At 44.2% G+C, this 13399-nt stretch overlaps 1 protein-coding gene across 2 annotated transcripts in view; it reads right to left on the reverse strand.

Annotated features, from left to right (window-relative positions):
* Positions 1-5721: 5721 nt before the first annotated feature.
* Positions 5722-13399, reverse strand: part of kdm5a (lysine demethylase 5A) — a 390488-nt gene continuing 382810 nt past the window's right edge. For both annotated transcript variants that reach the window (XM_068051114.1, XM_068051113.1), the window contains 3 exons: positions 9881-10101; positions 8852-9250; positions 5722-7336 (listed from right to left, as the gene is read on the reverse strand). In XM_068051114.1, the coding sequence (XP_067907215.1) occupies positions 7130-7336; positions 8852-9250; positions 9881-10101 (827 nt within the window). In that variant the 3' untranslated portion in view covers positions 5722-7129. The remainder of the gene's footprint in view (positions 7337-8851; positions 9251-9880; positions 10102-13399) is intronic.

Consider the following 13399-nt stretch of genomic DNA (forward strand, 5'->3'; position numbering starts at 1 on the left):
TCCCTCAGCGACACCCCGGTCCACTCCTCTAACACCCCCGACATCTCATCCCTTTCCTACCGCAGCTTCCCATGCAATCGCAGAAGATGTAATACCTGCCCTTTTACTTCCTCTCTCCTCACTATCCCAGGCCCCAAACACTCCTTCCAGGTGAAGCAGTGATTTACTTGTACTTCTTTCAATTCAGTATACTGCTCATCGCTGCTCACAATGTGGTCTCCTCTGCATTGGGGAGACCAAACGCAGATTGGGTGACCGCTTTGCAGAACACCTCCACTCGGTCCATAAGCATGTTCCCGGGCTTTCGGTTGCTTGCCATTTTAATTCTTCACCTTGTTCCCATGCTCACATTTCTGTCCTGGGCCTGCTGCAGTGTTCCAGTGAACATCAACGCAAGTTTGAGGAACAGCATCTCATCTTCCGTTTCGGCACTCCACAGCCTTCTGGACTTAATATTGAGTTCAATAATTTCAGACCATAAGCCCCATTATTTATTATTTTTATTTTATTCTTTTATTTCATTTATTATATATAAGTTCTAGTAGCACTCTCTCTGAACTCGTGCTTTGTCGTTCGCTCCAACTATTCAGCATTCCAAATGCATTCTCTTCCATGACATCTGCCATTTAACCTCTCCACCCTCTGTCCTATCACAGTGCTTCCTTCTTGATCTTCTTCCCCCACACCTCCACTTCCCCCTTTCACTTACTCAAGGCCTGTTACATTTCTAACTTTTGCCAGTTCTGATGAAAGGTCACAGACCTGAAACATTATCTCTGGTTTTTCTCTACACAGATGCTGCCAGACCTGCGTATTTTCGGCACTTTCTGTTCTCTTGAGTCAGAGTTATACAGCACAGAAACAGGCCCTTCGGCCCATCGTGTCCGTACTGGCCATCAATCACTGATCTATTCTAATCCCGTTTTCCAGCACTTGTTCCGTAGCCTTGTATGCGATGGTTTTTCAAATGCCCCTCTAAATACTTCTTAAATGTTGTGAGGGTTCCTGCCTCTACCACCTCTTCAGGCAGTGTGTTCCAGATTCCAACCACCCTCTGCGTGAAAACATGTTTCGAGTCCCCTCTAAACCTCCTGCCCCTTACCGTAAATCTATGCCCCCTGGTTATTGACACCTCTGCTAGGGAAAAGTTTCTTCCTATCTACCCTATCTATGCCCCTCATAATCTTGTATACCTCAATCAGATCCCCCCTCAGTCTTCTCTGCTCTCAGGAAAACAACCCTAGCTTATCCAGTCTCTATTCATAGCTGAAATGCTCCAGCCCAGGCAACATCCTGGTGAATCTCCTCTGCACCCTCTCCAGTGCAATCACATCCTTCCTATAATGTGGTGACCAGAACTGTACACAGTACTCGAGCTGTGGCCTAAGTAGCGTTTTATACAGCTCCATCATAACCTCCCTGCTATTATATTCTATGCCACGGCTAATAAAGGCAAGTATCCTATTTGCCTTCTTCGCCACCATAGCTACCTGTGCTGCTGCCTTCAGTGATTTATGGACAAGTACACCAAGGTCCCTCTGGACTTCATAGGGTCCTACCATTCATTATATATTCCCTTGCCATGTTAGTCCTCCCAAAATGCATCACCTCACACTCCTCAGGATTAAATTCCATTTGCCACTGCTCCGCCCATCTGACCAGCCCATCTATATCTCCTTGTTATCCAAGGCTTTCCTCCTCACTATTTACGACACCATCAATTTTCATGTCATCTGCGAACTTACTGATCATACCTCCTATATTCACATCTAAATCATTAATGTACACGACAAACAGCAATGGTCCCAGCACCGATCCCTGTGGTACACCACTGGTCACAGGCTTCCAATCGCAAAAACAACTCTCGACCATCACCCTCTGCCTCCTGCCACGAAGCCAATTTTGGATCCAATTTGCCAAATTGCCCTGGATTCCATGGGCTCTTACCTTCTTAACCAATCTCCCATGCGGGACCTTATCAAAAGCCTTACTGAAGTCCATGTCGACTACACCAACTGCTTTACCCTCATCTGCACATCTAGTCACCTCCTCGAAAAATTCAATCAAGTTTGTTAGACACGATCTCCCCCTGACAAAGCCATGCTGACTATCCCTGATTAATCCCCGTCTCTCCAAGTGGAGATTAATCCTGTCCCTCAGAATTTTTTCCAATAGTTCCCTACCACTGATGTTGGACTCACCGGCCTGTAATTACCTGGTTTAACCCTGCTACCCCTCTTGAATAATGGTACCACATTCGCTGTCCTCCAGTCCTCTGGTACCTCTCCTGTGGCCAGAGAGGATTTGAAAATTTGTGTCAGAGCCCCTGCTATCTCCTCCCTTGCCTCACATAACAGGCTGGGATACATCTCTTCTGGGCCTGGGGATTTATCCACTTTTAAGCCCATTAAAACTGCGAATAGCTCCTCCCTTTCAATGCTAATTTGTTCAAGCATATCACAATCCCCCTCCCTGATCTCTACACCTACATCGTCCTTCTCCATAGTCAACACAGATGAAAAGTAATCATTTAAGACCTCACCTATATCCTCAAGTTCCACACACAGATTGCCACATTGGTCCCTAATGGGTCCTACTGTTTCCCTGGTTATCCTCTTAATATAATTATAAAACGCCTTGGGATTTTCCTTTATCTTGCCCGCCAGTGTTTTTCATGCCCCTTCTTCGCTCTCCTAATTACTTTTTTAAGTACCCCCCTACACTTTCTATATTCCTCTAGGGCTTCCGTTGTTTTCAGCACTTTGAATCTGCCATAAGCCTCCTTTTTTTTTCTTATCCAATCCTCTACATCCCTTGATATCCAGGGTTCTCTGGACTTGTTGGTCCTACCCTTCACCTTAACAGGAACATGTTGGCCCTGAGCTCTCACAATTTCCTCTTTGAATGTCTCCCACTGCTCTGATGTAGACTTTTCTACAAGTAGCTGCTCCCAGTCCACTTTGGCCAGATTCTGTTTTATCATATTGAAATCGGCCTTCCCCCAATTCGGTACCTTTATTTCCGGTCCATCTTTGTCCTTTTCAATAACTACCTTAAATCTTAGAGTTATGGTCACTATCCCCAAAATGCACCCCTACTGACACTTCTACCACTCGTCTGGCTTCATTCCCTAGGATTAGTTCCAGTACCGCCCCTTCTCTTGTAGGACTTTCTACATACTGGCTCAAAAAGCTCTCCTGGATGCACTTAAGAATTCTGCCCCTTTTATGCCTTTTGCACTAAGACTATCCCAGTTAATATTGGGGAAGTTGAAAGCCCCTATTATTATTACCTTATTATTTTACACCACTCTGAGATTTGCCTCCATATCTGCACCCCTATATCTCCCTGACTATTTGGAGGCCTGTAGTACACTCCCAGCCAAGTGATTGCCCCTTTCTACCCATATGGCCTCATTTGAGGAACTGTCTAAGATATCATGCCTCCTTACTGCAGTAATTGACTGCTTGATCAAGAGTGCAATGCCACCTCCTCTTTTACCCCACCCCACCCCTGTCAGACCTGAAGATGCTATACCCTGGAATACTGAGCTGCCAGTCCTGCCCTTCCCTCAATCATGTCTCTGTGATAGTAATATCATATTCCCATGTGTTAATCAACACCCTCAATTCATCTGCCTTACTTGTAAGACTCCTTGCATTAAAATAGATGCATTCCAGCTTTGCATTATTCACTTGTGCCTTCACAGGTCTATATTTACACTGCCTTCCAGACTGACTCAGTTTCTCTTCTATATTTGGCTGTGCACCACCCCCTAATGTACCCTCCACTCTGTACCCCATCCCTCAGCCAAATTAGTTTAACCCCCCCCCACCCCCACCAACAGCACTAGCAAACCTCCCAGCAAGGATGTCAGTCCTGTTCCGGTTCAGGTGCAACCTGTCCAACTTGTACAGGTCCCACCTTCACTAAAAACAGACCCAGTGATCCAGGAAACGAAAGCCCTCCCTCCTGCACCATCTCTTCAGCCACACATTCATCTGCACTATCCTCCTATTCCTACACTTACTTGCACGTGGCACCAGGAGTAATCCAGAGATTACAACCTTTGAGGTCCTGCTTTTTAATCTGCTACCCAGCTCCCTAAATTCTTGTTGCAGGACCTCATTCCTCTTTCTACCGATGTCGTTGGCACCGATATGAACCACGACCTCTGACTGTTCACCCTCCCCCTTCACAATGTCCTGCAGCCGCTCTGTGACATCCTTGACCCGCGCACCAGGGAGGCAATATACCATCCTGGAGTCACGTTTGCGGTCACAGAAATGCCTATCTGTGCCCTTATGATAGAATCCCCTCGCACTATAGTTCTCCCACTCTTTTTCCTCCCCTCCTGGGCAGCTGAGCCACCCGTGGTGCCACTGACTCGGCTCTTGCTGCATTCCCCTGAGAAGCAATCTCCCCCAATAGTAAACAAAGCGGAAAATCTGTTAGAGTGTCTCCAGCCGCTGCTCCAGATCCGAAACGCAGATTTCGTGTAGCTGCAGCTGGAGACACTTCCTGCATACGTGTTTGCCCTGGACACTGGATGTGTCCCTGACTTCCCACACTGCACAGGAGGAGCACTCCACACTGCCGAGCTGCCCTGCCGTGACTTACCCTTAATTTGCTCCCTTAAATTACTCAAAAATTTGAGATTATTTACACTAGGGACCTTGATTCCCTAAAAAACCCTATTTACTATATAAAAACACGAATAATTACTAGTAATTATTAATAAATTACACTAATTTAAAAAAGCCACTTTAGTACTAACCTCATCACTTATAAGGTAGGTTCTGAGGATTTTTCTAAAAAAAAGAACTTTCCCCTGCTTTTTTTAAGCTAATTACAGGCACCAACAGCTGTTACTTACCAACCAATCAGATTACAGATTTCCCGTGATGTCACTGTAAATCGTTTTTTCCTCTTTTGAAACTCAGTACGCGCCGACAGAGACAAAGCCTGCTGACTGCCGCTGCTCCGGTCCAAGGTGGGCAAGGGCCTCAAGCCCCGCTCTCTCTTTATACAGGTCCCGCTCTGGTCCCGCCTCCTCCCAGGTCCGTCTGCCGCTGCTCCGGTCCAAGGTGGGTAAGAGCCTCGAGCCCCGCTCTCTCTTTATACCAATCCCGCTCCGGACCCGCCTCCTCCCCAGGTCCGTCTGCCGCTGCTCCGATCCAAGGTGGGCAAGGGCCACAAGCCCCGCCCTCTCTTTATACAGGTCCCGCTCTGGTCCCGCCTCCTCCCAGGTCCGTCTGCCGCTGCTCCGATCCAAGGTGGGCAAGGGCCTCCAGCCCCGCTCTCTCTTTAGGTTAGATTAGATTAGAGATACAGCACTGAAATTATACAGGTCCTGCTCCGGACCCGCCTCCTCCAGGTCCGCCTGCCGACTGTTGCTGCTCCGGTCCAAGGTAGGTAAGGGCTTTGCGCTCCGCTCTTTCTTTATGCAGGTCCCGCTCCAGATCCGCCTCCTCCTAGGTCTGCCTGCCGACTGCCGCGGCTCCGGTCTTCAGGTACACCCCAATTCAGAGAACGCATAGCACTGATGTCCCCCAGGTTTGTTCAGCCTCACACAATTCACTCCTTTTACACTTTCCAGCAAAACAGATTTCGAGTTTTTGCAGTCATCTGATTATTGGTGTTGCCATGAATGAAATAAAAGATTCCACACTTCATATCTTTCATTCTGTATGTGGAGGTGAAGGTGAAATTTAATGGGGATGAAGGAATGGAGACTGCAAAATGAGTATGAGTTGACAGCACTTGGAATCAAGACAAGAGGCACCGTCACAAGTACCAGCTCCACAGTACGCTGGGGTAACTGGCTTAAGAGTAATTGTGGAAGTTACCCAAAAGGGTAGAAATTCCACATCCACAGAGCTACAGGGCTTACAGTATTAATGTGTGAGCTGTTGCTTTACAAGTACAACTGGCTCATGGGTTCAAGTATGATGTGCATTGAATTTCTCCTATTTTAATAGCATATACAAATAAATCCCAAAGAAGATAGAAAATCCACCAGTTGTTACGGTTGCTGTATTTTCTTTGTAACTTACAAGCGATTTGCTCGTCAGACACACAAAGACATTACATCCTGATACACATTACATAGCCAAAAAAAATTCTCTATCCTTCAGAATGCGTTTATGAAAAAAAAATCAAAAAAATGATAAATAAGAAAAACTTCTACAAAAAGTCTAAACTGCCTAGTATCTTCCAGCAAAACCTGCATAAATACATAAAACTACTGGGCAACTAGAAAGAATGTGTTTGCTTCCATTAGTTTAGCTGGGTCCCAAGGCATAATTGGTGCATGTACTCCATTAAATATGATCTTATCTGTGCACTCAGTTAGTAGGTATTATTGTTCCCCTGTTCAACAAGGGAGCTCTGTACATATACAGCATCTGAAAGTATCTCTGCAGTTGGCTTACAACTCATTATCCAAGACAGACTTCAGGTGGTGCAGGAAAGACATTTACACTTGATAAAAATTGCCAACACCTGACTGACACACCCTACATTGTTAAACAAAGGGCCAGCTCTAAAAGCTCATCAAAATATGTCAAAGATGGAATACAAGAAAAAAAGTCCAATTTCAAACTGTCTGAACAGGTCTCAATATAATTAAAATTACTTTAAACAGAAGGTGAGAGGGTTAAATACTTAACTCTTAAAACTAATGACACTCTTGGCCTCTGGCTAAGGGACTTAGAGCATTGTGCATGCCCAACAGGGATGTATTGTGGAAAATGACTTCCCTTCCCACTTCAGCACCAATTCCAGGTTCACTCCCTTTCCATCTGCATTACTTCTCCCCCAGCTCCCCATCCCTCCCCTGGCAACCTCCTACCTCCCCTCCCCCAACAACTATCCATCACTCGCCCCACTACTCCAGCTCCCCCAAATGTGAGGGGGTTACTTTTCACACACACTATGTGGAGCATAGAATTGTCTCTAACCGCACTTTTTCACAACGCTAATCTTAACCATGCTCTTCACACCTGTCCTTAAAAATGCAGGGTGTAAGAGATTTCTTGACAAGAGTGCTGTGCACATCAGTTCTGACCAGAGTCCTGTTTTCAGCTGATAACTTGGCGGTACTTCCATGAAAGTCAGGAACATGGGACTAGCTGTTGTCCTTTGAGTCCTCCAAGAAAGATGTGGCAGTGTACATTCCAGGTAGACCTTGCCCAGCTGCTCTGATGCTCGGAGCCACTTGCCTGGTGCATCCAGTACAGATGTAATCCTCATTCTCTGCCATCTCAGAAGAGACACCCACACAGACCTGGTGGAACCATTCGTCACAGCCTCCATCGCACTGCACCCAGTCAACCTGTAGCACACAAACCCAGTAAACGTTACCTTCAAAACAATTTGTTTTTCTGTCATACAGCACACAAGTTGTACAGCCCATTAATTTCAACAGAAAACAGAGCAATTCAGGAATGTAGTCCAGGTAGACTGTTCAAAGATTACAAATATAAACAAAAAATACTGGAAATGCTCAAAAGGTTTGGCAACATCTCTGGAGAGAGAAACAGAGTTAACGCATCAAAGTTGATGACCTTTCATCAGAAGAAATTCTGACTAAAGGTCATTGACCTGAAGCGTTATCTATGTTTCTCTCTTCACAGATGCAGCTAGACCTGAATATTTCCAGCACTTTCTGTTTTTATTTCAGATTTCACAGTATTTTGGTTTTGTTTAAAGAACATATTGTACAGCATGAAACTGGTAAACTCCCAGATCTAACCCACTTTCACAGACCAAAGGAACTTTAAAATTAAGCCTGATAACAACCAGGTTTTAAGAAAAGCATCACATGTCTAGTATGTCGTAAAAAGGCATCACATTCATCATACATGTCAATTAGCGTTATTCCATGGGTCTGGGCTAGGTGTTTGTATTTGCCAACAACATTCACTTCACAATGATCTGCGCTGTCCACAATGCTATTCCTACAGAGCCCTGATAATAATGCAGTGATTCCAATCACTGCACACTGTGTCTGGAATTCTCACAAAGACAGGATCACAGTGTTAGCAACAAGAGTTGGGTAAGAGTGGACATGGGAAAAAACAGAAATAGATGGCAATGAAGGGGAGAAGGAAAGAAATGGAAGGTGGGAGCAGTACTGGGAGGTGACAAAGGTGGGGGTGGGGAGTGGATGAGTGGAGGGGGAAGCGAACAAAACAGAAGGAAGGAGAGTGCCAGCATTAGGTGAGAAGGTGCAGAGAGGAGAGTTTTTTGCATGAACTGTGGTGGGGGTGTGGAAGAATATACCTGCTTGAATTGGAAAAGAGTCTCAGAAGGTGGGAAATTGAATTGGGTACAGTCTCTCTGTGAACTAGGTCTGGAAGGAGTTGAATACCTCTGCAAAATAGTTAGATATGGGAACGATGCTAACGTAACTTGGGTGAATGATAGTGTGGTTAGAATGTTGAAATTCCAAATGTCACTGTTTTTCCTTTTTAAATTAAAATGTATTAATTGTGTCAAGTAAAAATGCTTAAAATTAATTCAACAAACTCTGCCATTATCTGTTAATAATCCACTCAAATGTCTAGTACACTAAGATCTTGAACATACAGAAGTCCAATAGCGCTGGGGAACATGATCAGCAAACATCCTGTTAACAATTGTAAAAGGTGTAAGTGTGAATAACAGACCAATAATATATAGTCCCTTTTAAAGAAGGAGCTTGATAAATTGCCCATTACTGAGAGGACAACAGGCATTTTAAGTGGGTTATCCATTGTATTAGTGCAAGGGTAGATTGAAGCGCAATATGACTTGCTCCTGGCTCTAACCAGAACTAGTTGCTGCTCTACCATAACTGCTAACCAACCTCTTCTCCACAAGGCCGCTGACAGTTCAACGCAGCACAAACAGCGTTTTCATCCTCCGAATCCTCTGCTGCAGACCAATCCTCTCGAGCTGGTAAAACCACTTTCTTTTCTTTCTTCTTTTCTAACATTTTCTCAGCACTTTCTTTGGATCTCTCTTTTTTCTTCTTTTCTTTCTCTTTTTCCTCTTTGCTGAATTTCTTCCCTAATTTGCTCTGTTCTTTCATTTTCTCAGGGTTCAGTTTTAGCTTTTTCTTTTTGGACTTGTCAAACTTTCTTAGTTCCTTTAACTTCTTGCTGTCCCCTAAGAACAATTCCGTTTTTTCCAGTTTTCGCTTTCGTTTTTTATCAGAAGAATCCTTGACTTTAATTCTGATGGATTTCTCCTCTGGGCCATCATCCTAAAAGGCAGCAAGTTGTCAAAGGAGGAAAGAAAAAGAAATTCTCCCATCACAAAACTCAGAATAACATTTGTTTCAGTTACACAGGAAACAGAAGAGAAGAACACAGGACTAAGAAAAGGTCACAGGGTCTAAACAAGGCAGTTCTTTTTTTATTGATCAGACTCACCATCATGTCTCACCAAATCTTCTCACCCTTCCACAAACTTAGACTTGTCTCTTGACCCCGTTCATACTTCAGTTTGCTTGTCATTCCCTCATAACTTATTCCACAACTCTCCACTACAAAGTGGGTGGAAAAAGTTCTCTAACATTTCTTTAATCTACCAACTTCCTCCCTTTCTAACTTGCATCTCATGGTACTTGATTCTTCCCATAATGAACGATTTTCTCTGTTTATTTAAAAAACTTTAGTCAGGTTATCAGGAAGTTTGCATTTGGAGAATAGAAGCCTAATCTGCTTAACCTTTTCTTATATCTGCAGCTATTTTCACTGTCTGTAGCATACCCTCTCAGAGGATTGGCCACAGAAAACTTATTTCCACAGTGCTAAGATGAAGGACTACCCACCTTCCAGTACAATGAAGCTGAAAGGATAGAAAAGGAATCTGGATGGATGATAAGAGATACCTCTAATATCTGCAGAAATCTGTCCTCAGCAGGAAGGTGCGTAGCCTGCAGTATTCTCCAAATGTGCTGTGTCTCATCAAGGGATACTTCCAGAAGGTCTCCCACCATCATCAGCTCCTCCAGCTGAACCTTGGCACTGTGTGACAACTCGAGGACAGGGGGCTCCAAGCTACGTGGCACCAATGGAGTCTTACGTGGTTGTTTTCGAGGAGTTCCAGTACCTGGAAGAAACATAGGTTATATATAGGTCAACAAAAACTATAGAATAGTTATAATGGGGGACTCTAATTAACTTAATATAGACTGGGATAGTATTAGTTTAAACAGCAGACAGGGGCAACAATTTCTGAAGTGTGTTCAGGAGAATTTTCTACATCAGTATGTTTCCAGTCCAACCAGGAAGGAGGCACTGCTGGATCTGGTTCTGGGGAGTGAGCTGGGACAAGTGGATCAAGTGTCATGGTGTCAGTAGGGGAACATTTTAGGGACAGTGATTATATTATCATAAGGTTTAGGCTGGCAAGGGAGTAAAAATAGTGAATTGGGCAGGGACAATTTCAATGGTATGAGAACGGATCTGGCCCAGGTAAATTGCAATCAAAGACTGACAGGCAGGTGCTCTCCGACCTTCCCACACAGAGTGCAGAAGTGAAATGGAACATACTTTGAGACACCATTTACAATAATACTGCACTCTCAACATACAGAAAAACACTGACTAGTTGGACGTTAACATTACTGTAATAGAACCTTTCTTGAAGTCAAGTGATTCACTCTCATTAATTACTATAGAGATCCGGGCAAGAAAATTCTGAATGCACTAAGTTAGTGCTAGGCGCTGCGCCAACGACTACTGGTCACAACTTTGCTAGAATATCCAGATGTCCTCTGACACAGGCAATGTTAGGGGCATGTATGATGGAATCAAAAAGGCAAGAGGTCCATTAGCAAAGAAAACAGCTCCACTCAAAACAAAGGCAGGGGAGGTCATCACTGACTGCAACAAACAGATGGAGGGATGGGTGAAGCACTACCTTGAGTTGTATTCCAAGAAAAACAGTCACTGAGGAAGCTCTAAGTACCATAGCGAGCCTGTCTGTCAAGGAAGAGATGGATATCAAACCCACAGTGGAGGAGCTTAGCAAAGCTATTGACTTGCTTGCCATTGGCAAAGCTCCAGGTGATGACGCCATACCGCCTGTCATCAAGCACAGGAAACCAGGACTTCTGCAGAATGTGCACAAACTTCTGTCTCTGCTGGAGGGACCAATCTCAAATTGGTTGTCAGCATAATTCTTAGCATACTGAGGATTATTGAGCAAATGTTGTCCAATTGCGGAATCACATCTAATGTTGGACACTGTGTTTTCAGTTTTGCAAGCACAGGCTGGTTGGGTACACCCCGTACCTTGCCCCTTGCGAACAGCAGAAGTGACAGGCTGTTTGATACGATCTGCCAGTCTTTGGGACGTATGGTCTATATACCAATTTAAGGTTGTCAGTAGGGCTCGCAGTGTGACGCATTTGTGCATACTGGAAGCTACATATATTAATACACAGGGCCCTGCTCTTTGCAAACAGAAAGAACATGTACATACATTGCACCTGTTTCAGCTGAACAAAATAAGTGGCAGCCATTTGCTGGCTCATTCCTCAGGGCAATGCCTTGACCAGAGTCAAGCTGCCTGGTTTAAATTTTAAACAAAGCTTGGCAGTTAACTGTCAGTCACTGTAAACTGGTGCATTCGCCATAGCAATGCCTCTACCAGAGTTCACTTGCCAACCAATCAGCACTCTCTTCTCATGCAGGATAAGTTGTTGTTTTCTCTTACATTGGCTATTCTTGCGATTGTCCTAATGAGTGCAAGACGAAAAGCTTCGACAACATGTCTTATTTTCAGCAATACTCAAATTCTGTACTACTAAACGACTATATGATTAAAATTATTGAGGAGGTAACAAAGAGGGTCGTTGTAGTTTTTATGTTTTGTGACTGGAAGGCTATTTCCAGTGGGGTTCTGCAGGCCTTCTTGTATATGAATCACAAAAAGTTAGCACACAGGTACAGCAAGCAATTTGGAAGGCAAATGGAATGTTGCCCTTTATTGCAAGAGGTATGGAGTATACAAGTAGGGAAGTCTTGCTACAACTGTACAGGGCATTGGTGAGACCACACCTAGAGTACTGTGTAAGTTTTGATCTACTTATTTAAGGAGGATTATACCTGCATTGGAGGCAGTACAGAGAAGGTTCACTAGATTGATTGATATGAAGAGGTTGTCTGATGAGGATAGATTGAGCAGTTTGTCCTATAATCATTTGTGTTTATAAGAATGAGAGATGATCTTATTGAAAGATATAAGATTCTGAGGGGGTCTGACAGGGTGGATGCTGACAGAATGTTTCTCATGGGGCAATCTAGAACTAGGGGGCAAAGTTTCAGAATAAAGGGTCTCCTATTTAAGACAGAGATAAGGAGGAAATTCTTCTCTGAGGGTTGTTAATCGTTGGAATTCTTTACTCCAGAGAGCAGTGGAGGCTAGGTTATTGCATATATTCAAGGCTTCTGGGAGGCAGGCAGGAAAGTGGAGTTGAGGCCATGATCACATCAGCCATGATCTTATTGAATGGCAGAGCAGGTTCAAGAAGCCTACTCCTGCTCCTATTTCTTATGTTAGGCTCAGTACTGGGTCCCTTGCGTTTTGTCCTCTTTATCAATGATTTGAACTTGAATGTAGGGGGTATGATTAAAAAGTTTGCAGTTAATACAAAAATTGGCCATTTGGTTGATAATGAAGATGAAAGCTATAGACTGCAGGAAGATATCAATGGACTAGTTAGGTGGGCGGAACAGTGGCAAATGGAGTTCAATCCGGAGAAGTGTGAGGTAATGCATCTAGGGAAGGTTAACAAGGCAAGGGAAATACACAATAAATAGGAGGATACTGAGAAGTGTATAGGAACAGAGGGACCTTGGAGTGCACAAGTGCACGTCCACAGATCCCTGAAGGAGGCTGCACAGGTGAATAAGGTGGCCAAGAAGGCATACGGGATACTGGCCTTCATTAGCCGAGGCACAAAACACCTTTGCTCAGTCCGAAAACATGACCCCGAGCTTCCTGTCGTTTGCCATTTCAATCCCTACCCCCACACCCTCAGTCATGCACATATCTCTGTTATGAGCTTGCTGTAGTGTTCCAGTGAACATCAAAGCAAGCTCGAGGAACAGTATCTCATTTACCGATTAGGCACACTACAGCCTGCCGAACTGAATATTGAGTTCAATAATTTCAGAGCATGACGGGCCCCCCTTTTTTATTTTGGTTTGTTTCATCATTTTTTTTTTTAACCATGTGCCTGCCCACTGTTTTTTTCATGTTTGTGCTTTGGGCCAGGGCTGTTCATTATTCGTCATTTAACACCCTCTCTGCACTAGCTCTTTGTCTTTCAGCACACCATTAACACACCCTTTGCCTTTGCTCCATGACCTTCTGGTCAATTATTCTCTGTGACCCTCTG

The sequence above is a fragment of the Heterodontus francisci genome, chromosome 18 (genome assembly GCF_036365525.1).
Source record: "Heterodontus francisci isolate sHetFra1 chromosome 18, sHetFra1.hap1, whole genome shotgun sequence".
Taxonomy (NCBI): domain Eukaryota; kingdom Metazoa; phylum Chordata; class Chondrichthyes; order Heterodontiformes; family Heterodontidae; genus Heterodontus; species Heterodontus francisci.